The sequence below is a fragment of the Amphiura filiformis genome, chromosome 11 (assembly GCF_039555335.1).
Source record: "Amphiura filiformis chromosome 11, Afil_fr2py, whole genome shotgun sequence".
In the NCBI taxonomy this organism is placed as follows: domain Eukaryota; kingdom Metazoa; phylum Echinodermata; class Ophiuroidea; order Amphilepidida; family Amphiuridae; genus Amphiura; species Amphiura filiformis.
The window spans coordinates 41,978,202-42,004,987 of NC_092638.1; the positions used below are offsets into that span (position 1 = coordinate 41,978,202).

The 26,786-nt window shown below is 36.0% G+C and overlaps 1 protein-coding gene across 1 annotated transcript in view; it reads left to right on the forward strand.

Annotated features, from left to right (window-relative positions):
- LOC140163690 (protein sidekick-2-like) overlaps positions 1-26,786 on the forward strand; it is a 385,021-nt gene that overhangs the window by 262,269 nt on the left and 95,966 nt on the right. The window contains exon 7 of the mRNA XM_072187006.1: positions 4,087-4,244. Within this exon, the coding sequence (XP_072043107.1) occupies positions 4,087-4,244 (158 nt within the window). The remainder of the gene's footprint in view (positions 1-4,086; positions 4,245-26,786) is intronic.

A 26,786-nucleotide genomic window follows, 5' to 3' on the forward strand; every position in this document is an offset into this window, starting at 1 on the left:
CATCGTTAATACAAAAATATGTATTCAAGTAGAAGATGCTATCATGGTTTCAAAAGAACCAGCATAAATCCTATAGCCTAGGGTATCTGTGATAGTGAAGAACCACTGGCCCGACATAAAATCCTACAGCCTAGGTTATCTGAGAGAGTGAAGAGCCACCCGAAATAAAATCCTACAGCCTAGGCTATGTGAAATAGAGGTATGAGTTTTGGGTGACAAAAGCATTACAATTATTGTAGACAGTTTGGATTGTTGTTGACTAACATTATCCATTCCTGGAACATGTAGGTTTTGAAATCAAGTTTCACAATATATTATGAACTCAAAAGCAGTGGGTCTTTTGGTGACAAGTTGACATGGGTTCATTTATTATTTTAATGAAGATCATTACTGATCACCAAGCATGTATAAAATAATTGCCTGGAACTTAATAAACCTTCAAATTCCAAACAATGTGCAAAAACATCAAAAACATGCATGCTGCAAATGTGTTTAAAGTTAAGCTGATTACAGCTGTAAAATGTTGTCTGTGTAAGTAAATGTATTGCAACATGTAATCATATACAGACAGTTTAATTATGTACACATCGTGTCTGAAAACATGTTAAATTCTGAAAATTAGTGTATAAGCCCTGGAAGGAACTTCAGTCTTTTGAAACAAAGTTAATTTTGGCTGTAAATATTCTCTAGTTGCGGGGAAAGTTTAGGGCAAAACATAGAATTTGTATGTGAAAACATGGAATGTTTAGAATTGTTACGCTGTATAGTGTGCCATCTGTGTGTTTGCTAGTTGATATAGGTGTACTTCTTCTCCCAGGGCTGTTGGAGGCTTATTATGACAAGCCTTTCAATGTCAACACACTATCAGTATTTTGTAGTGGCATGAAACAATTAAAACAGTAAAGGAAAATTGGTGAAAATACACCATGGAGGGGTTTTTGCCTAGGTATGCGACTAGTAAAAAGCTTCATCTATACCTACGTTCTTATATCCATCAAACATGCCTCTATTTGGTAATGCTATTAAGTGGCAGGCAGGGGATAATTAAACTGTATTGACTTAACAATTGATCAGGGAAGAACGCTACAAATAAGAGTTTGCTTTAAGTTTCTATGTGCTAGGATTTCCCCCGTTTCCGAACATGAAACAGTGGAAGTTGAAACACTTTTTTTGTGAATTTAAATGTTGTTGCGCCCCATGGCCTAAGTAAATCAATGCATCGCTACTTAAAATGCGAAATGAATCTGTTAGCTCCCTGATTGGTTTGCAAATTACAGTAACATTTTTAAATTTTTATTTTGACAGTGATATCAATGTTTAAAATCCACAAGAACCCATATTTAAATGAGAACCAAAATGTTTAGTAATGATTTAGTCATATAATATGGCATGATTGTAGCTTTTAGCAAGGATGTTTGTTAGAATTTTGGTATGTGTATGGCAGGCAAAGGATTAAGGGGTTAGGAGGAGACACATCAGGGAGGAGAATTGGTGAAAAGACGGGTATCACGACGACGGCCAATTCTTGTGGGACCAAAGAGATCACATTACAGGTCTCAACATGCATGACTGAATCACAATGATAGCAATTAAACAAAAACGAGCCGAGTTAAGAAACTGAGACGTTGCACAGTTTTACAAGCTTACCTTAGCTTTCTACCGTTAACCATTTTAAAGTGTGTTTTCGACTAGGCGTAATTGAAACATGAGAAAGGTTTTTCTGTCAATTTGCAATTGTAGCTAAGTGCTTAACCTGTTCAAGATTATTTATTTCTTTATGATAACATAAGGGTGATTATCATTTATAGTGTGTCAGTGGTAGTGAGGGTGTAAACTAGATACTCTCTATTTACAAGCATATCTCACATTAGACAGCCACACAGATTTTGTAATTAGAATCAAATCATATTATATTAACTTGATTTCCTAATTCACAACAAGGTGAAATGAAGGAAGGCCGTTGAGAGGTTATCATCTCTTACGCTCAGTTCTGTAATTGAACTGTTAAATATTATGTGTCAATTTAAAACTTTTGAGTTCAAACCTGAGAAAAAAAACCTGGTTGTTACACTGATTAAGTAAGTGATGTACAGATTTGGATAATTTCATAAAGGAGAATTTCTTGGCTCAACTCCTGAGAAAAAACCTTGCTCAAACTATTTCTCTATTTTTAGTTTTAGCATATTAGATAACATCCCAGGCTCAGAGAACACAGGGCAGGTATGTGGCTATTGATACCCCCATATTTCCTAAAATTCCCCGCCCGTAAAATGAGCAACACTCATTGGACAGAGACCATTTTCAGGCATGAGAATTTTCCTGCGTTTGCAGGATTTCCTGCTTTTTTGTGGTCGAAATTTCCACTTTCTTTTAATTTCAGCCCGTTTTTGGCCATTTTAGCCTCATTTTACGCTTTCAGGTTTTTTCATGGATGATCATGCTCATGCCTGAATTTTGTTTTGAAGAAATTGGATAAAATAGCTCCCATAAAAATCAAGAATTGTCTGAGCCTAGGTAAGATCTCATCTCTTTGGTTACGGATCATATCATTTCGCTTTACAAATGCCTTTTTTCTTATCATATGAAATGTAAAGCCAAAGTTGCACCATTCTCTAACAACATATAACAAAAAAGCTTTAGTTGGAATCTCTTCTGAAGTATTATTCCATAAATATAAATACTACATAAAACAATGCTATTTATAAAACAAATATCAACTGTATAGTGAATTGACAGAAGACTTTTCAAGAGCCCATCAGTCAGATATTTTATACAGTCATTTTGAATTATACAATCAATTTGAGTGACACAGCATTAGCCGCTGCCATCTTATAGCTTGTTCAATGTTTTTATCACTTTTTTACCAATTATAGTTGTGGTTTTATTTATTAAAAAGTAGTATTTATTGATTTAGCTAAGTGATGCTTTTGTAGTCATATTTTGTTGTGCAATAGCAGTGTTTGATGTAGATGATAAAATTTACGTTTCACACATGTTTGAAATAGCCTTAAGGCAAATTCAAATTTGATCAGGATTAAAAGAAATAATAAATCAAGTTAGAAATAAATGTGGCACTATAACTTGCAAAAAGGATGGAATATATTGTGAAAACAAAAAAAATGTGCAAAATAAATTTGTTTAAAGTAGATATTGAAAAAAAATATAAGCCCAATTGGGCAAATTTGAAATTTAGCCCCTTGATGACCTATGACCTTGATTTCATTTTTGACATGTTCTCTCATATAGTCAAGGGCCCCACTCACTTAGTTTAAGCCCAATTGGACCAGGGATGTGAGAGTCCCTGATTGGACATTTTTGACCCGCTACTATCTGAAATATCGGATACATTGAAGCGCAAAACAAATACATAGCCGAACCGAAAGACACCAAAACACACAGAGACCGTCTAGTATTATTATAATAATATAGATATGCAAAATTTGGTGCATCTTGAAATGGTCAAAATTGTTGGGCCCTTGAAACTAATACAGAAGCCAAAATGGTAAGGAGGCATTTATGCTCTCTGAAAATAAGGGTAATGCTATTAGGTGCCCGTATCTCAAAATAGTGTCTTTGAAATGTGCATACAAAAAATCTCATTTTATAAATTAAATTTCATAGTTTATACTTTGAGGAAATCCAGTTGGAGCTTTAAAAATATTGTCACATGTAGTGGAAAAGTGAACTTGCTTTCACTGTATTCTTTTTTCTTGTACACCCCTGTGGAAGACATGATCTTAATCTCCCAAACAGGGAGTGTGAATTGCATATGGGTAGCTGAATGGGCTACTGCATGAAATCTTCACCCCTGTGTGAAAGTTTAAGGTCATGTCTTCCATAGGGGTGTATGGATTTCAACTGGAATAGCCCAAAGTTGCTCATTCCCTTTCTAAACCCAAACCCTCCAATAATATAGTCTAGCCCATTCAGTTTGTATCCTAGATTGTATCAACTTTGCTGTGTTTGTGCATAATCCATCCAATGATTTCTCTAAAAGAGAGACAGGCATCTATTAAAATCTTAGTTTTACCATAATTTATAATAATCCATCTAACAAATAGTCTTTTCTTTATGTTTTGTCTACAGTCCCAGCTGAATTCCTGCTGTCACCAGAGCCAATAACTGTGAGTTCTGTAGGCAGTGTGGTAGACATGCCCTGTCAAGCTACTGGCAATCCGAGACCAACTGTCACTTGGTATAGGAACGCAATCAATGTGGAAATTATCACAGACCAAAGATATCAGGTAAGTTAAGCATTTGGTGCATTTTAACTTAAAGTGGAACTCCAATTTTTTGTTAGTTACTAAAATAGATTTTCATCCCGTCTCATCTCAAATCATCTCTTTAAATGATTGTCACCAAATAAGCAGAAGAAAATATGATTTAATATACTCTGTCTTTATAGTATGTTTATTTTGGGATTCAATCATGTTTCACTGTTGTTCATCACTGTGTGGTTTACTTTGCTTAGGCGATTATTTCATGAGAAATGTCAGTTAGTTAGAATGTTTGGCCGCTACCTCCAACAGAATTCAACATGTAAACACACAAGTTCCAGGTGTGACAAATTTTATCCGTATATACGCTTCCGTTAACTTGCATTCGCATGCATGCTACTATAAAAGTGTGGGTTCATCACCAATTAACAGTTGGCTCCTGTACAAAGGTATAGGAAGAGTACTTCAATAGCACAAGCTTCCTTAAATGGTAAGAGTAATGGTCTAGAGGCCCACAAATCCCAGCGAAGTTTTTCCTTCCATATCTTGGCCAATTCACAAGAGAGAATGCACTGCATTCATTTCATTTCAATGCAAAAAGGGGAAACTGCTAGATAGTAACACTAACAGAAATATTATAAGTTTAACCCTAACCCTAACCCGCACCAACACCTTGCAAGTTTTATTTAATTTAGATTGATTACATTTTACATCTAAAAAATTGAAAGTCAAGAGCTGAGTTGCATAAAAGGTCATTGCTTCCTTAAATTTTCACTTATTTTAGTACAAGGAAACACATAAAATCTCCATAAACCATTTATGTGCAGAATCCAAAAGTATTTCTATACAGGTTGCAGTTGGGATCTTCCTAACAGTTCATATCAATGCAAGCTAGTCAAATATAGAATAGAACTCAAATTATTAAGCTTCAAATGCCACACTAAAAGCACTTGTTAGCTATATTTCAAGTTGATTAAAAGCATCTTAGAAGTGATTTCAACAAAAGCTACGTTTAAAATGTTAATATTTATTAATATTTCAGGCAGTGTTATTTACCAAACCTCATTAGTTCAGCTTGCCACAGATAGAGTTTACCGATGTGGGTTAACAAGTGTTCACAGTGGACGTAAAATGTGAATATTTCATGAGTCTATTCAAAACACTCTCAAATATTCATGACCATTTGCAATCACTGTGACAATAGAACTCAAGACTTGCTGCAATTTTCTCAGGTCATAAGTTTCTGTAAGATGGTTTGCACTTGGGTCATTTTGCAACCCATTTAGAGCTGAAAATTCATTTTTTGCATTAAATATTTATGCGTGATTTAACTAAGCTGACAATTGAGAGGTTTGGATGGATTCTGAGGCCATCTTTTGCCAATTTTGCATTTGGTTATGAAAACATCAAAATGGCTTTTGGGGTGAGAACATTTACTTAATGCCCTGAAGATGATAGAGCGTGTAAATGTGAATTTGATCTTGTTTTAGTTGAATGCACAGTTACATGATATCAAGAACTCATGCTTGTGATTCATTTACAAAAATGAAATGATATGGAGTTGAGAAAAAGACTTCATTTATATGCCTTCAAGGCTTCATCCTGTGAGACATATCCAATGACTCATCAATTCTTATAAAGATAGAGCTGCTGAAAAAGTTGTCATCCCTTCCACATCCGCACCCTCACAAATTAAGGGGAATTTTGTTTTCCAACCCAGAGTTTACTGAACTAGGTGGGCAACAGGGCTCAAATTTGGCATTTCTTGCCTGTTAAAAAATTAAAAGTATTCACTGTGATAAACTTGGGCTCCATGCTTCTTTTAATTACACATACTGTACTTGGATGCTGAATATATATGATATATTTTGATACACCAAAATTCAAAGATGTGTAACTTTTTTTTCAGCAATTTTAGAAATGTGTGAAAACTTAATACTAACATGCCTAGTGTTAGTTCAGTGGCACATGGGATAGCCTTTCATCTTAAAAAGCCTTGCAATAAAGTTATGTAAAATCATTACACATGTACAAAGCAGTGAGCTTACGATAAATCAAGAGTTAACATAAGCTAACCAAAGCAGTTACAACTTTATAGGTAGTAAGAAACTCCCACTGCAATTGACGCTGCTGATATGGCAAACAGATGCTCCTCATGCCGTATACAAAATCCATTATTTCTTGTGTTTGCGTAATGCGCGATGCTGTTGCATTGTGAGTGCAATGAAAAGAAACTGACACAGTTACGAGAGAAGAGTTGTTTAGTATGTAGAGTGGTGGGTATGTGCTCATAACTTGGGGTTATATTCCGATGTAAATAACCATAGAAATCAATAATGGTAGTTTAGTATGGAGGAACATTTCGGGGGAAATCCCATCTAACATGTAGCATGGTTATTCCTACATGTTTTTCTTGAACAAGTTCGTTAGGAAAGCAATGATTTTGGAGAAGGGGATATTGGCCAGTTCCATCAGATAGCGATCAGGGACGTAACCAGGCAGGGTGACAGACGTACCCATTGGGAAATAGTTTTTTGGTGAAATGGGGATGGAAAAACCGAAAATGATTGTTAAATCACCTGTGTTTGGATTGTGTTCTGCTTCAAGTGGGACTAACTTCTCAATCACAGAGCCCGCCCTCAGAATCACCAGGTTGCTTATGCACCTGATGGTGATGATGACAACATAGATGAAGGCAACTTGGACACAGCCAAAACAGCAAGCATGACCTTCAGTGACAATGGCAAATCATGATGTCCACGTTGATGAAGTTGCAAATCAGTTTGGATAACATAGTCATCATTTCTAGAAGTAAATTACTACTGCAGACATGCTATGTTAAAAGTTAATGGGAACCAGACTAACTGAGAACTAGTTGGTACCCCCTTAATGACATCCCTTGACTAAAACTTACTGACAGTGTTTTCCTAGGTGTGATTGATAACTAAAAAGGAAGGACCTACCTCAAATTAGAAACTGGATCATCCTTCACCATTACTTGAAGGTGGTTATCAATCAGGAGGTATGAAACTGTCAGAGAGTAAGCTTAACTCATCCTGTTAGCACACCAAATCTCACAGTACTTGCCTGTATTATTCCAATTTTTTTATCAATCACATGACCAAGATTAAAGTCAAGTATCAGGTTACAGCTCTTGCGATGATATTGACAATATAAAAAATTAATGAAGACTAAAGGGATATCATATAAGAGAAAGATAAAATGAGGTGCAATAATTAAAATAACGTAGTTCTTTGTCAACTGTGATGGCTAAGTCTCAAAAGCACTAAATCTATACTTACACATAGGTGTGGGTGTCTACCACATTTGGTTATGTGGGACTGCCCCCATCCTACAAAAAATATTGACTCAAAATAACCCAAAATTTGTAGTATTCATCTTCACTGCTTGCTATTGGCCAAATTAGTGATAGAAAATTGCACATTATGGTACTGTTCCAATAAAATCATTTTGGCTGCTGAGCAGAATGGCATTGCAAGTTTGTATTTTGTATGCAGATTTGTATTTAAAATAATTAACCCTGAAAACACCATGATTGAAGAAAAAATATACAGATTTTCATTTAAAATATATGACACTCTAAAACTGCATGCGCTTGACATCTGTTCCCTGAGAGAGGATTAGAAAAATGACAGACACCATTGTAAGACAATGATAACAGTCCGGTGTTAAGAACAGCTTAGATTATATGTACAAGTATGTAATTAGTGATTGCTGACACTAATGACTGTAGCACAGCTTTGGTATGGTTGTATTGGTCATTTCATGCTTCAGTAACATGATGAGATTCTTAGATGTAATGGTTTCCAGAACTTGTGTCAGTAGCCTACAATGTTAACAATAATAGCCATGTGCCTGATATAATTTTCATTTCACTACTACTGTGATTAAGGTTTCAAAGATGTTCATCTTTCAATTTTGAGGTGGTGTATGATGATGTTTGCAACATTGCACAGTATAGGTGTTTGGTGTGAGCTTAAACATATCTATATTGCTTCTTTGAACAAAATGCATCAGAAATCATATTTGCGTCACTCCACCAAAGTGTAATGGGGAGTTAGGTGTAATGTGGAGATATCAGGATATAATCACACTATGTAACTGGAGTATTTTATATCATGGTAGTGAGCCCACAAGCTATTCTGGTATCATCAGGAAGAAGGGTATATTGCGTGATCAGTCCTTCAATTGTTCCTCAGGTTTAATCCCCTTTCTACTTGTACGGTAACTAAACATTAATATAGGGTATTTGTCAAGGATCACAGTACAAATAGGGCATGCAGGCAGCATATGTTAACGATACTGCATTATGTTGTTGCTGGTAGCTCTGTTGGGTCATTGCCTTGGAGTCATATCATATCAATGTTGTTATTGATGCCTATGTTGAGGTACCTGTTAATGGTAAATTTAGAATAACATAAGTAATTATAATGTGGTTGTAATAAAGTATATATGACAGGGAGAAATCAATGTTTCTTTGTTTGCTTGCGTGTCTATCCAACTGCTGTAAAAATCACGATAGTTGCTTGGAATGCAAAAATATTGAAACAAATTGAGACTCAATCAGGTAAGGCTACCAATTTATATGCCGATTTGTAAGCTTTCTATTGTTTGTTCATTCTTTACATTATTTCAAAGTGAGCTGATTTTGCTATCTACTGAAGACAGCAATCCTATAATAATATACTTAAAGTATCTTCAGTAGATAACATATCTAGGTAAACTAACTTCAGAAAAGACAGTGTACAGATAAACTAAACTATCTTCAATAGTTCATATTTATAAGAAACTGCTATCTACTGAAGACAGCAGTATACATAAGCATTTCAATACTTGACATTAGAATTTGCTATCTACTGAAGATGGTAATATAAATATTGAATATAATGTAAAAAGAAAATCATCCCAATTGCATTCTGTGCAAGGGTCAGTAGCCGTTAGCACACATAAAATATTGTCAATGTGTTTAAATCTATGTTTACTGAACTATATCCATCATGTATGAGTAGTTTTCTTCTTAATTTTATAACTTTTGACTCCAAATTACAGTTGTAGAATAAAGAACAAACGCTTTGACGAATCCTGGTTTCAACATTTTCAATTAGTTGCATCATTTCACCATATGACACAGGAGACATAGTGTCTGTTTGTAGTTGGTATGACTAACTGTTTAAACAAGCTGTATTTTAAACAGTGGTGCAAGATTTTCATTAGTGCTTGACTGATGAAGACTTTTTGTCATCCATCTTTAAGGCCATGTGAAGACTATTTGTATGCAGCTTTAAGAATATTTGGATACTGTTTGACAAGCTTCAGAATTATTTGATTATGTTTTAAAATTGTGGAAAACATTGATTTCTTGTTAATTTAGTAAATCATTTGTTTCAACTTAATCCATAAAAGCAAGTACAAGCTGCTGGGATTAGAGAAGTGTTTGACTGTAAAAACATTTACTACAGGTCCCATGATAATTTGGTGATATCTCTGCTTTTGTTATATTTATGCAAGGTCTGTATAGAACACACCCTATAGACATCGTGTACTCATTTATGTAGCATATAAAGACTTATATGTTAGAGTTGACATTTTACCCAACAACATGTCAAACCTAGAGCTGTAATATCTGGAACATCACAAAAGTAATGCTCTAATTTTAGGAAACATTAATAAAAAACTGAAGTATTTTTGACAATACAATTATTATTTTGGTCTCCCTTGATTATAAAAATGGGAATTTCAGTAATATCTAATAATGAGTTATAGTACAATGTTTAAGAATTATGGTATTCATTTATTAATTTGATAGACCCAGAAAGCACGGATTTTCTCAGCACATGGCATTCAAATTATGAAGCAATATGCATAACTTGCATGATTTCATTATAGTTTGTCACAACAAATAAGTTTGCCATCCTTCTTAAGCTGTAGAAATCTATTTAACGCTATCATATTAGGTTTACTAGAGCTGTTTTAAAACGTTTTCAACTATTATTGGAAAAAATACTTTTGACAGCATCCTAATTTAAAAAAAATTAATCATGAAGGGGGAAAACCTGAGCAAAATACTTTTATGCGTTTGTTCATTTCAAAAGATTCCATGGGAATAAGATTTAACTGTGGATTAAATATGTTTCCTACAATCCCTGGAAATTCTAGTTGATTTGATCTTTTATATGATACCAATTGAATTTGAGCATGACAAACTAAATCAACTTGACAACTGACAGACTTATATAGAGGAAAACATAATACAGCTAGTTGCCTGTTAATCACAGTTAAAACTTACTGCATTATTGCCTCAAATTGTCTGAGGTGTAAAAACATCTAAAAGCATGTATTTATATTACATGTAATCTAGTAAGGAATTAACTCTATCAATGGACTACTTTATAAATTAGCTCATCCAATATGTTCTACTTTTCCCCCTATCTCATTGTACGTCCCATGAATAGCCTTTTGAATTTTCTGGTACACGCTTGGTAACTGACAAAAGTGATTGATTTATTCCCCTATCTCCTTCATCTGCACAGTTATAGTTTTTTCCTTGTGACCAAAATTACTGATGTACGATATTCACATGTGGAAATTAGACACCGATTGTTAACACAAGGGGCTCGGATTTCAAGTAAAAAAATAGCTACATTTCAGGGGGATTTATTGCCATGTAATGTAAACACAACGACAACTAATTCTGAGAGTGAGATGAAACGAAATTAGCGGAAACGAGAGAGTGTTAACACAGAACTGGTTGCTGAATCACTGTCGTATTAATACATTATGTACTGCTGTCATTGTGCTGCAGAGTAGATGACTTATCAAGTGATTTTGTTTTACTTAGCTGTAGCAGAACCAATACTAGGCATGTTTGTACTAATTTGAATGCATGCTGCAAACTATATCACATGGTAGCACTGATGTTAACAGTTTCACACTTACAGGAAATAAGCTGAAAATTAAGACCCCTCCTGTGTATACAACACAGATTCTGAGATGGTTTAATATTCACTTTTGAGGCAGCTAGCTTACCACTGGGGGAACTAAACATATGTTTTAACAAGAAGTTGAGCCTGTGAGCAGCCAGCATCTGCTGGTATATCATTACCAGAGGAGGATGGAGGGGCAGAAGAATTTTGATACTTATCTTCCCTGATTTCAAGTGCATCCATTAAAAAATGTTTGACAATATTATTATCCAGAGGGGAGCCCCCTTCTCGTCTAGTGTGGATACAAATAGTATTGGTTTTCCCTCTTTGCATAGAACTTTATAAACTATATAGAACTATAGAAAACCATATTCTTTGTTAAAAGTGGTGATTAATTAGTTACTCATACATTTTAATAGCACTTGCGGAACATCTATATGCTGGTACATATTTTTTCTTAAAATTTTACATGTACCTTAAGCATTTCATTGTCACTTAGTAGAAAAATACAGCCCAAATCGTGGAAAATAAATTGAAAAATCTTTTCAATGGACATTAATTAAAAACATGTTTGTATTCGTATGCCCTTGAAATGGATGTATGTGATTTTTTTTATTTGTATTCTTTTCTTCCTTTTTTGCAAGGATCAATTTAAGACGATTGTGGACCCAAAATGTTCAATTTTATTTGTGAGAATATTATTAAGAATATTAAATCTGTTACAGCAGTCAAACTTTCCTTTTGTCTTCACATATTTTCAAGTTGATATCATATAATTATTTCCTTCAAAACAGCCGGGTTTGCCTTTAAAGCTTTTGATTTTTTTTAATCAAACACTGCACTCATTTTAAGTAATTGCTAAGCTAAGCTAATTCAATCCCACTAAAGTTCAACAACATGCATCAATAAACATCCAAAGTACACCATTACTTTGTTTCCTTAAACTTAAAACCAAAGGAGCCCTTCCAAAGCATCTAGCTGTTCCTTTAAATACTTAATTTGGGTGAATTTTCTACCAAAGACTTGAAAGAAATCTGTGATCATAGGAGCGTAGTTTGACAGTGAGTGGTGCCATGGTGCCTGTATGTATTGATGAGTAATTCTATGCCACAGCTCATTTTCATTCTAGATTACTTTTCTCTTCAACTTTGTATTTATATATATACAAAATTACTCCAAATTTCCCATCTCAATTTCTACCATTTTACCTCATCCCAAATTTACAGTCTCCACGTAAAACTTGCATTGCTTCAAATCAAAGAATATATCATACTTTATCATCAGCGCTGGCATGTTTATACGTGGCTAGGCAATGTTGCATAAAGTAACTCCAGAAATTGTATATATACGCTGTCACAGGTCTAGCACAAGTGGAGGGTATTAACTTACCACAAGATGGTAAGATAGATATGATAGAAATCAATAGTGGTGTGCTGTGAGGAACGGATGGGGTCCATCAATTATGCAGCACTTTAGTGTTTACAATGTCACTATGTTTTCGCTATAGTCATATTACTTTTATGATGTTGCTGCTTGATTATGCATGGCATGGCTTCCATGTTGTGAGATTTTGGTGAAGCATTTTAGTGCATGAGTGTGTTGGACGAGAGGGAGATCCAGATTGGTTGATTGTGATAAAATAACGGTACATCTCATTTGTTTTTTAATACAAGTCAGATGCCATCATCAGATTGCAGGGATGTCAGGTGCTTAATTATTGGATGGTAACCCAAAAGATCAATCAACAAAGCTCTCTATGTACAAAACTAGTTTGATTAGGAAGGGAGGCAGTTAAGAATGTCAATTATCCATTTTTCAGATCCTTACCAAAAATGATTAAGTGTTATTTTGACCCACTTTAGATTTCATTTCAGAAGGGAGAGAGGAAGTCAGCTTTATTAAACTAGTTGTGTTTATAGCGCTTCATCGATCTTTTGGTATGTTCTCTGACATTCTTTCAATCTCCGAATAATTTGCAATGTTTTTCAGTTATTTCTGAATCCACTAAAGTTATTCAATTAAATCACAAAACTGTCAAGTGGAGCCAAAGTTTAATATCTTGGGCTCTTGCCTGCTGTCACAATTTCCATCATTGGCACAAAGTATACAGCAAGTAAGGGTCATTGTCATCAACTGTGTGCAATGCGGTAAAGGATATATGAAATATGAGGGGCAGAATACATATACCCTCAGTTCTTTCATGGAACTCATGATCACAAGAATCGGCAATATGCTTAGGTGAGGGACTTTGCATATTGATCTTTGATATAGAATATAATATTGAAACCTTTTATTAAAACCTTTTACTTTATTGTGCTTTGTTTTTGTTACTCACAAACAACCTAGCAGGTACATTCAGTGATAAGATACGGGATGTCAAATTTGATCCTCCCGCGGGTGCTTAATTCATATGTCTTGTCTCTGTAACTTACCAAGATTGTTCGCTTACAAGGTTTGGAGCACTTTAGAACATTATTGAATCATCTTATATGTTGATTTATTAGCTTTTGAAATCAATGTTTTAAACTGTCCATTATACCTGGGATGCAGGAGCATGCTTTGAACCCTCTTATGGAACCGTTTCTGAATCTTCACCCAAATCCACAAATAAACATGCTGGACACCATAGATTGGAGCCATTCCTAAACATATAGAATAATGCCAGCTTACTGTCCAGAGACACTCAAGACTATAACCTCTTTAGCCAGTAACACATATGTGATGCGATCAAGCAAAATCAGTCGCAACTCGGATATAGTAAATTTTCAGTTTCTTATAGGATAGTAAAAAGGATTTACAAGGCTGAATTTTGCAGAAACCCCCATTAAATTTAAACAACCAGTTCCAAAGATATGAGCAATTAAAGAGTTTCTAAAACAAGAGGAAACAAAAGAAAAGTTTTCCTTTGTTTGGCTATATCTCAAAATCAATATTTCCGAGTTAGGACTGATTTTGCTTGATCGCATCACATATATCGATATGAAATACGTCGCTCAATTTCAACTGTTTACACATGCCCCCTAATTAGCCACGGGCATGTTAGCAATCTTTTTGCGCATTTCTAGATCTGCACTTGTATCAGCATGGCTAAAGAATTGACATAAGCTGTTTAAGAATTAAATTGCTAGTTATAATTAAGAATTAATGCAATAATCTGTCCTGAACATGGCATGAACCGTGGGCGTGGACTTTTGCTATCAGATGATGGTCCCCAGGATGATGGTGCACCAGTTCTGTCTCATCTTATATACATAGAGGTGTGATGTATCCATGTATGAACATGTCTAATAAAATCATCTTCTCTTGTAAGGTGGACAATAAACGTTCTCGTGCAAATTTGGTTAAGATTGTTATTTAGCTGCTTTACATGGGTTATTATAAGAATGGTAATATCTGATGGGGTGTACCATAAAAGGCATAAATAAATGTGGTTAAGTGGGTTATAAGAATGGTAACATCTGATGGGGGGTACCATAAAAGGCATAAATGTGGGTAAGTGGGTTATAAGAATGGTAACATCTGATGGGGTGTACCATAAAAGGCATAAATGTGGGTAAGTGGGTTATAAGAATGGTAACATCTGATGGGGTGTACCATAAAAGGCATAAATGTGGGTAAGTGGGTTATAAGAATGGTAACATCTGATGGGGTGTACCATAAAAGGCATAAATAAATGTGGGTAAGTGGGTTATAAGAATGGTAACATCTGATGGGGGGGTACCATAAAAGGCATAAATGTGGGTAAGTGGGTTATAAGAATGGTAACATCTGATAGGGTGTACCATAAAAGGCATAAATGTGGGTAAGTGGGTTATAAGAATGGTAACATCTGATGGGGGGTACCATAAAAGGCATAAATGTGGGTAAGTGGGTTATAAGAATGGTAACATCTGATGGGGTGTACCATAAAAGGCATAAATGTGGGTAAGTGGGTTATAAGAATGGTAACATCTGATGGGGGGTACCATAAAAGGCATAAATGTGGGTAAGTGGGTTATAAGAATGGTAATATCTGATGGGGTGTACCATAAAAGGCATAAATGTGGGTAAAACATCTGATAGGGTGTACCATAAAAGGCATAAATGTGGGTAAGTGGGTTATAAGAATGGTAACATCTGATGGGGTGTACCATAAAAGGCATAAATGTGGGTAAGTGGTTTATAAGAATGGTAACATCTGATGGGGTGTACCATAAAAGGCATAAATGTGGGTAAGTGGGTTATAAGAATGGTAATATCTGATGGGGTGGTACCATAAAAGGCATAAATGTGGGTAAGTGGGTTATAAGAATGGTAACATCTGATGGGGGGTACCATAAAAGGCATAAATGTGGGTAAGTGGGTTATAAGAATGGTAATATCTGATGGGGTGTACCATAAAAGGCATAAATGTGGGTAAGTGGGTTATAAGAATGGTAACATCTGATGGGGGGTACCATAAAAGGCATAAATGTGGGTAAGTGGGTTATAAGAATGGTAATATCTGATGGGGTGTACCATAAAAGGCATAAATGTGGGTAAGTGGGTTATAAGAATGGTAATATCTGATGGGGTGTACCATAAAAGGCATAAATGTGGGTAAAACATCTGATAGGGTGTACCATAAAAGGCATAAATGTGGGTAAGTGGGTTATAAGAATGGTAACATCTGATGGGGTGTACCATAAAAGGCATAAATGTGGGTAAGTGGGTTATAAGAATGGTAACATCTGATGGGGTGTACCATAAAAGGCATAAATGTGGGTAAGTGGGTTATAAGAATGGTAATATCTGATGGGGTGTACCATAAAAGGCATAAATGTGGGTCGGGTTGATGCCCGCACTAGATCAAAAGAGTAGACTCTTAGGAATAATGAAAAATCACTTTAAAAGGGATGTGGTGTAGGCATAGATATTACCTTCAAATTACCTATTCCATGATTGACAAAGGTCACAGAAACAACGGATGTGGTAGCCGATGTTTACGCCGAGCAGAAGTAAATGCTTGGTGGAACTGGTTGGCGTAGTACTAGGAGTAGGCTAGGTGTGGACATGCGGTAGGAGTAGGGTAAATATTTGTGGAATTTTTATCAATGTTAGCGTAAGATTATACACTCATAATGTGAACACGACTTATGGTATCTTTCTATGCAACACAACAGAGCCAATAAAACAGGAGTTGTCATGTTGAAAGCTCACTTATGTGACCAATTTTGTCTGCTGTTTAAAGTCTTGCATATCAGGGAGACAATTGATTATGGAGAAGTGTATACAGAACTTGACCATGTGTATGAGACTGTTGATCTGTGATGATGGTGTGGCCATGGTCTGTCAGTATTTCCTGAGGTGTTTCAATTGATAGTGTACCCAATTATACATAGTATTGGTTAACTTAATTTTGAACCTGATGGCAGGCAATCCAATTAGTCTTGTAAACCTGATATACATCTATATCCATGTACATGTATATTTGATTGCATCACTAGCAGTGGCAAATAGCCTCATATCCAGTGTGAAATAATTCAATAACCCTTAGTTGGCAATCATTGCTCAGAATTTGACCTCAAGCTGTGGCATATGAGTTTTTGTACCCAATATATTCAGAGGTGATTATGAGATTACAAGCCTATTGGGGTTATGGAACTGTGTCCTAAAAGATGATCATGTTTGAGATAATAACTGCATACAAGAATTCAAAGTTTAGTAATTTGTTTGAGAATTTGAGATTTCGATGTGTTGGTTCAAATATGGGTTCTCAAAATGGGTTGAGTAATTTTTTGGAAGAAATTAAGTAATATTTGTGCATCAAAATGTGGTGCCAAATACTGAAGTATTGTTACAGTTCATTGTTGGTGAATAGTGTGAGGGCAATTAAGATTTTGTTTCTTTTCTTTATAATTGGGTGGAAATATAATGGATTGTAGTAAGTGCCAGAGGTGACAGTAGATTTGCTTTTAGACTGGGGAAATGTGTTAAAAGCATTTATACAGGTACACGTTGAGACTTCACTATTAGCCTAGTTAGGTTTCCGCTACGTTATCATACGGGATAATTATAGGAGAGGTTAGCGAAATGCAAAAAAGGAGGATTATTTAAATCGGTAATGTATTCAATTTGGGGTGCTGTCAAGATAAAATGACTGATGTTATTGGAATAGACATCGCTAGCTCACAAAAGCGCTTTTATAGTATATAACCTGATCTTCAGACTGGGTGACACTTGTTAAATAATTCTGACATGCCCAAACTGACCTTACATCTCACTGCGTTAAGTAAGGGGCTAAAATTAATCAACAACGGCATGTTTTTTGGCCACGATGTGGTCATCAGATATCAATTTTGAGGGCAAGGAACTGGTCAGCGTTTTAGCATGTCTGAAATGTTAAATTAGAAGATTGGTGCTTTCAGTTTGCGCTCGACCGAACCCAGATAACACTTTATAGTTGAATTGCTGCAAGTAATTGATAAGCTTGTAAAAAGGTAGACGTTGGCTGAACAAGGTAATGAAAATATAATGTGGAAATGAAGGCAGTCACACCTTTTGATGTTAGATAGATAGGTCACTGCAGTTTATTACGGCTTTGAGTCATTTAGGGAGCATTTACTAATTAAACATTAAACTTGGCATATTTGCAGTGCTCCCTTGGGATAGCTAATATAGTGACCCATATATGCGCGTGCATATGCTGGTTGATATTCGTTTTAAAGTGGTGCGGATCATACGCAGAAGATATGGTTCAGATCATAGCAAAATCATACCCAGGGTAGTAGAGGTCATATGACATGGAGGTCAGTGAACTTTTCATTGATGCATGATGTTTTAGAAACGATATTGAGTATTGTGGTGTCATGCATTAATATATTTAGCAGGAATAGATACGTTGACATCGGTTTATCACGATCTTCCTGATTGCCCATGCCTACTTTGCCTAAGTTTAATTTATTGTACCTTGCCATAAAACCAGATTGACCCATTGATAAGCTCACTCATGACCTTACCCCCACACCTTAATGTTCAGTATTGCCATTACATTGAAAGTATTCACAAGATAATGCAAGTATGACATTGCCCATGCCTATTTCCCTGTGTTACCATAGACCAGGGCTGTAGCAAGCGGGGCGGCCAGGGATGCCATGGCCGCCCCACTTTTTGAGAAATTTGTTATGTTTTTCTTTATCTTTATTTCAATTTGGGCATATATTTGTAATTTGGCCGCCCCACATTTGTGATGGCCGCCCCACATTTGTCAACCTTGCTACGGCCCTGCCATAGACATAAATAATACCTAGATTGCTAAAGGACCAATTTCATGGACACGTTTGCTGGAGGAATTGCAGCTATATGCAAATTAAAGGATTGATATTTATCTCTGTGACATCATTTTTTGTCAAAATAAGTTGTGCTGAAAAATGACAAACATTAGCACTTTCCTTTCCATTATACATACATGTACATGTAGTTATATTGTGAAAAACCTTATAGCTGTGTTGTTAGTCCAATATGTTAGGGAAATATTGACTATGACACCATGTTGACATCGCTAAATAAGCTGTGTTTTCACTCGCAAGGGTGAAAGTTTCTGTCACAATTTTGCCATTTTCATTTTCACAGATGACTTGACCTTTTGAGGTCATTTAGTAGACTTTTTCACCAGTCATTTTGTTTTTGTAACAACAGCTCACTCTTTGAAAAAGTGAACTTTGACATACATGGTGCGAAAATTCTTGCTAATAGCTGCCATTGTTTTTTACAGCGCTTCCCGATGTCTTCTGATCGTATGGTTTGGTGGTGTCTGAAAACCGGAGGGTTTATGACACGCGGCACTAGCTTAGCTGCCTTGCTGTGTTATCACATTCCTCCGCACCCAACTAGTTTGGCCCATTGATTAGCTCACCCATGACCTAACACCCACACCTACTCACAAGATATGCAAGTGTAACATTCCCCTATGCTTAATTTGCTCCTATAACATGTTGTATGAAAACAAAATATAACGGTTGATTAAAGTGATTTGGCCTGGAATTGATTCAATATATCCACCCAGTCTGCTTTTGATGGATAACTTAATTTAGCTTTCTGAAAACTGCAATTAATAAGTGCAATATAGGCCGACAGCACAGCAAGCACTCTGACACCAGGGTTTGTGTTTCACTGCATCACTTGATTAGCATCGTCAAGTGTGATTGATTTTCAGGGTTGAGAAAAAAAAAGAAGAAGAACGAAACATTGCTTTTTAAAGGAACATGACCCAGTTGTGTGTCTTCAGTGGTGCGTCATTTCAGCAAAGTTTCACATCAGTGCACGAAATGGTTTTACTTTGCTCAATGATTTTGTTACAAACTAAAACTATTCAAGGAGCATATGAATCGTCAAATTGATAACTCAAATTCCGTCTGGCAAAATTGGGTTAATTATTCCTCTGTGCGCTAATACTCTAAATACATCAAAACATAACACCTTGTCCTTCTGTAAAACAAATCTATGTGATATACTAAACCCTGAAATGGAAGCAAATTCCTCTCATCATCGGGTGAAGTTGCATTGGCTTATGAAATCTGACAAATGCAGGATCGAGGGAGTCAACAGATATAGCTGTGATAGTTAAGCGATGAGGAGAGATATAGTAGGCAAAATACACCATTTATATGGATCCGTCCTTCCGCCAGGAAACATGCTCAATAAATAGGCCCTAAGTAAGTCTCATCTGTGATGGTATATTTCTCTTATCCAGAGAAGTGGGATTGGATTTAAGGAGCTGGGTGTTATAGTGGGAGGTAGATTATAAAACAATACTGAAGGCTTGAGTAGAAACAATCATGCAGCCAGTGATTCAACAATTCAGTCATTACCACTATTCTGTAGCCATGCAACTTGCTCCTTTTTTCAAAGTGGTATTGTGTGTGTTAAGTTATGTGATCCAGTTAATTATTTTAATTTGGCTAATTATGAGTCTTATAAAATGACTAAATACTCTTATTAATATTTTTATATTTCTAAATATTCCAGGTTGAAAATGATGGAAAATCTTGAAAATAAGTGTTACTTTAAATAGTTTTGACTATGGAAAAAATGCATGCATGTGTGTGGGGGTGTGTATAAACCATGGTTGCATGTGTGTATATCAGGCAATTATCATAGTGTAAATAAAATTATTTGAAAGAATTTATTTGTTTATGTGTTAACTATTGAAATTGAGTGATCATTTATTTTAGTACATTTGATTTCAATATTGCTCAACTTTGAACATTGCAACAGAAAAACAATGTGTGTAAAAGAAAAATCATCTGCCACGCTAACGGTTAAGGTGGATTTATTTGATTTATGTTATAAACACAATGTTGATATACAAAGTAGGTCGATATATGAAATATAGATGTAAAGAAACAAATCATGGCTTATTTTAGGATTCATCTTACGGACATATGGGGGATGTGTTTTGAGGCGTGTAAGAATGTGAAGACTTTATGGATTTCTTCCTAGGGAATATATGTGCAATCTGTGTCAAGTGAAAATAGAAAATTGTTTCCATAAAAGCGTTAAAAAGAAAATTGTAATAATAAAGTAACATAAACATTGCTGCCAAAAAGCTGGTTAAAAGTCACAACATTTTTAAATTGTGTAATTATGATGTTCCACTTGAAAAATGATTATAAAATAAACAATATGATCAAGCCAAATGTTGCTTTTCTACTTGATATTTGTGTCCATATTACAGGCTACAAATTGCTGAAAACATCATCAAACCTGACACAGGGATTTTCATGCTGCTTAAAACACAATACAAAATTAATCCTTCATATTCTTTTTATTTATGTTTTATTTTTGGGATATTTCTAGAGGGTAGCCCAGATACTGCAGTGAGCAAAGCACTGTTTTCCACTGGAGCCCTCTTATCAGTTTGATCTAACTCATTTTGCTTCCTCACATCACATAATGACTTTCAAAAACCAAGGGAGGTGTATAAATAATATTGTATATTTAACAATTTAGTTTTTGATCAATTCTCAAGAAATTCTCTACTTCTGCACATTTTTACCAGAATCATTACTCCACACATCTTGATTTCAAATTTCCAAATGAAATAATCAACTTTTTTTATTAGAAAATCATGGTTGTTAAATCGATTCCAGATTTACAGACCATTTTCATCTCTTTTTGCCTACTTACTGAAACATTGAAACAGTGTAATTTAATCAAATGTTGTCACTTATTTTCTCACTCTTTAATTGCTCTGAATATTTCAAATGTTCATCAGGCTTGCAGAGGAGGAACTTTGGGACTTAAATTTGCGTAATAATTCTTATAATCCAGCAATTGGAAAAATTCTCTTATTAAAACGTGCGAATAACATTTTTCCGATAAGCTCTGTTGATGAACCATTTATGGTTAATAATAACTAAGTTTTATCAAATCAGATGATATTTCATGAAATAATCCGCTAGGATTGCAAAGACTCCAAAGCACAAATCTTACACCAATATTAAAAACTTGTCGGCCAAGTGTATTTCTACAGTATTGTGACTGTGTCGGCATAATCAATGTGGACAGCATGGGATTCTTTTAAATCCCGACTTGAAATTGTAGCGTTCTATTATTAACACTAGACCCACTTTATCGCTTTAGCAGACAGTGTTACATGTTTGTGAGAATGGGATGCAGGTAGTGGTTACGTTTGCGTAGTATGTTGTGTTTAGGAGTGATTGAATCAAGAGGTATTAAACTTTTAACACATTATTTGATTGACGCCAACATATCGTTGTGTTAACAAGTGCGTCTGGCTGTCTGCGTCGATCCTCTCCCAATCACACCTTTAACACACCAAACAATCTCTTCAACAACCAAACAACATCCTGTACATTAACTACCTCAAGTATCACAGCCAAACCATGTGGAAGAGATGAAGTAACTTCAATATACACTGGTTTCTATAGTATTTTCTCAAATCAAGCAAGCATGTAAACTTTTGCAAGCAATCATTTTTGTTTGACTCACCGCGCGCTTGATTTAGCAGGCAATGTGTTAGAGAGAGCAGGTGGATTTGCAATCATAATTTGCTGATCCAGTGATTCCGGAACAAGTTTTTCCATTCATTCATTCATTGTTTGCAAGAATACACTGCATTGTGTATGGACACACACAACAATTTGCACCTGATTTACCACAAGTATTATCTTATGCAGTAATAATATTGACTCCTCCTGGGCTTGGTGCACTTTTGGTAGAATATTCTTGTTGTGATTATTGTGACATGAGGCAAATGGTTATCATTTGGATAACAAGCATATTGCATTTAGGAGGACTTAATGCAGCTGAGAAGCAAAGGTTTACATCTACTTAATGTCTTGTGATGTGAAGTCCTGTCATACTTAAGCTTATTAACTTAACAAGAGTACATGGACATTTACAAATCATATTCCTGTGGCATTTTGTAGTAAGCTCTTATATAAAAAATGTCATGAGTTATTCATCATCTTATTTTCATGATTTATAATGATTCTGAATATTTGTGTAGATTGTTTTTAAAGGAAAATAAGAGGAGTGGAGAGTTAACAAAAAACGTGTTTTGACTATGAACATTTTATGCAAAATGAAAAATGAAAGAAAAAAATGGTAGCACCAGAATTTTAGTCTGGGTGGCATTGAGTAGAACTGAATTTTTGGTCTTAGTCTTAAATTTGGCATTTTGTTTTTGGAGAGGGGTGGGGGATTGAGTTGAAGAAATGCCTGTGAGCCTTTGTTGGCAGTAACATCATAAAATAGTTGCAACCATAAGAACCATCAAGAGTTCCTGTCTGAAATGAGACAAGAAGGATGCATATTCTTATAAGCTGATTAGAATAACAAAGGTCTGTAAAATAAGTTAAGCATGAAGGGGCAAGGACCCTGGTACAAGCCCCACAGTGTAATTTTTAGTTGACCTTATGCATGAAGGGACAAGGACCCCAGTACGAGCCCCACAGTGTAATATTTAGTTGACCTTAAGCATGAAGGGACAAGGACCCTAGTACACGCCCCACGGTGTAATTTTTAGTTGACCTTAAGCATGAAGGGCCAAGGACCCCAGTACGAGCCCCACTATGTAATTTTTTAGTTGACCTTAAGCATAAAGGGACAAGGACCCCAGTATGAGCCCCACAGTGTAATTTTTTAGTTGACCTTAAGCATGAAGGGCCAAGGACCCCAGTATGAGCCCCACAATGTAATTTTTTAGTTGACCTTAAGCATGAAGGGACAAGGACCCCAGTATGAGCCCCACTATGTAATTTTTTAGTTGACCTTAAGCATGAAGGGCCAAGGACCCCAGTACGAGCCCCACTATGTAATTTTTTAGTTGACCTTAAGCATGAAGGGCCAAGGACCCCAGTATGAGCCCCACAATGTAATTTTTTAGTTGACCTTAAGCATGAAGGGACAAGGACCCCAGTATGAGCCCCACAATGTAATTTTTTAGTTGACCTTAAGCATGAAGGGACAAGGACCCCAGTCGAGCCCCACAATGTAATTTTTAGTTGACCTTAAGCATGAAGGGACAAGGACCCCAGTACGAGCCCCACAATGTAATTTTTTAGTTGACCTTAAGCATGAAGGGACAAGGACCTCAGTATGAGCCCCACAGTGTAATTTTTTAGTTGACCTTAAGCATGAAGGGACAAGGACCCCAGTATGAGCCCCACTATGTAATTTTTTAGTTGACCTTAAGCATAAAGGGACAAGGACCCCAGTATGAGCCCCACAATGTAATTTTTTAGTTGACCTTAAGCATGAAGGGCCAAGGACCTCAGTATGAGCCCCACAGTGTAATTTTTAGTTGACCTTAAGCATGAAGGGCCAAGGACCCCAGTACGAGCCCCACTATGTAATTTTTTAGTTGACCTTAAGCATAAAGGGACAAGGACCCCAGTATGAGCCCCACTTAAGTTGACCTTAAGCATAAAGGGACAAGGACCCCAGTATGAGCCCCACAATGTAATTTTTTTAGTTGACCTTAAGCATGAAGGGACAAGGACCCCAGTACGAGCCCCACAATGTAATTTTTTAGTTGACCTTAAGCATGAAGGGACAAGGACCCCAGTATGAGCCCCACAATGTAATTTTTTAGTTGACCTTAAGCATGAAGGGACAAGGACCCCAGTATGAGCCCCACGGTGTATTTTTTTAGTTGACCTTAAGCATGAAGGGCCAAGGACCCCAGTACGAACCCCACAATGTAATTTTTTAGTTGACCTTATGCATGAAGGTACAAGGACCCCAGTACGAGCCCCACAATGTATTTTTTTAGTTGACCTGAGCCAAGGATACCTATGTTTGAGTAGGGTTCCATTTGCATCCCAAGTAGAGTTTCTCGTCCTATTCATTTACACCTATTCGGTTCACATTACGTCTGGAGTACAGTTCACATTTCTTGGGGTCCAGTTGCAAATTTCCAGAGGCAATGTTACACAAAACTTTGGGGTAATTCTGTAGAAATGAAAGCATAGATGAGATGTCAGGTGAGGTGAGAAACACAGACGAGAGGATGAAAGGAAAAACGGCTAGCTTGTAGCCAATGCTGTAATCAAATGATGAATTTGAGGATTAAGTTCTAGCTTATCATAGAAAGGCACTGATTAGCTGTATGGTTGCAAAATAAAAACTTAAGTAATTCTTTGTATGAAATTGTAAGATTTGCTATGCTGAGGTTGTGTAGCCTTTATAATAGGGCAACAGATAATGACAAGCAATAGATTATATACATTTCACCCTAAAGTAATACCTTGATTATATCCGGTTGAAGTGCAGTAGTTCCACATTGCTGCTATTGCAATTTAACTATACTAGATTTGTCATTTATATTGTTTACTTTACAGAAAGGTTGCACAATGTTAATTCCTCAAGAGTTGACCCCAAAATGATGACATGGTTGGGTACTCATCCAGTCTGATGTGTAAATGATATGAATGCAAGTGTGCTGTCACTGACCCTCCTTAATAAACCACACGAGTACCATTCTAATTGTATAAGATAGATCACATTTTTTATTATATAATTGTTATGAGATAATTGGCCATCAGATTCAATTGAAACCAAATGCATCTTGTGATCGGCGGGTGCTTCCTTCCGTTCATGCCACGTCCGTGTTACCTGGTTAGTATCTCTGCTATTTTTAAAGCGTCTTTACCTGCTTTTTCCCACATGTTCTGTCATAAGTAATTGATTTGTAATTGAACGATTGACCAGCGCTGCGAAAAAGACAATAGCACTGCATGAAAAGGATATTATCATTTAGCGGCATTTTCACACAAAGTATGGGTGCTTTGATGCTAAGGAAAGCTACTGCTTGTGTCTGCGAGCTTAAGTAATGATATTGTAGGGTGGGTATTCATCAATTTATTATTATTTGAGACATATTTGATTCTATTCACTCACTGTGTAAATCACAAGGATTTGTTTGCAAAGTTCATGTGAGCTTTGTGTTGGAATATAAGTGCAGTTATTTTAACTCTTAATCAGAGCCCTCATGAGATGATACAAGTCAACTGACTGGTGTATATACTCTCTGCTCACTGAAGGTGTGTGACTGCCTCTTCCTATTACCACGTCGTTAGTCCTCTGTTGGGACACAAACCCTCTGATGACTGAAGGTCTGTGATTGACTGCCCCTCCTATTACCATGCCGCATTATTACATAGTCCTCTGGCAAAAGTTCATTCAATGGCTTGTTTAGTACACCTCAGAGAGGTTTGGTCATGGTTTTAAGTCAGACAACTGACCAAGCAATCAATCTCCCATCTGGTTTTCTGGGCTCCTCATGGACGATGACCAAGTGGAGGCAGAAGGAATCTTAGCTACCCTGACACTATCACCAATGATATTGGGCTAGAGGCTTGTGAAATTAAACAGCTCATGAAGGATAAAGCAACCTGGTACCACTTTGTCTCAGCTGCTTCCGCAATTCCATCTATGGACGACAGATGATGAAAATTGTTTTTATTGCTACATTTTTACATATATACTCCTTTGCTTAAGATGATAGGTGTCCTCATACTACAGCAGCGTGTCATATCCTTCTGTCCAGCATGGCCATTCCCAAATCCATAACATCTAGTCCAGTTTCAATACATCCACATATGACTTTGTTAGAGAGGGTCTACCAGGTTTTCTGTTTCCATACTATGGTGTCCAATGGATCAGCTTGGCCACAGGCTCATTTTTGCTTCTCTACCATGCCTAGCGAAACATCTACCCCAATCTAGTACAATTTAAGATAAAAGTTAGGAAATTTGATTTTAATTTTGGCACTATGGAAATGGAACATTTTATAAGTCCACCTTGAAATAAACTGGTTGTTGGTAACTCATCAAATAAAGTACTCCCAAAATTTCAGATGGTGGCAGTATATATCTCATCTATAGAATTATGATAACATACTATGTTTTGTATTCATTTTGTATTCAAAGTTGCACAAATCAAGCTGCATATTCACCCATGTGATTCTGTCACCAACTTGGAACTTTTTACAAGTTTACTTAAATATAGGAACTCCCCAAACTGGTATAAAGCTTTGAAATATACAGAAGTGCTAAGTTGCCTAGAAGTCTATCAAAATGCTTTATTTATTTATTTATTTATTATGCATAATTTGTTTGCATCATTGAGTTTGTTGGCT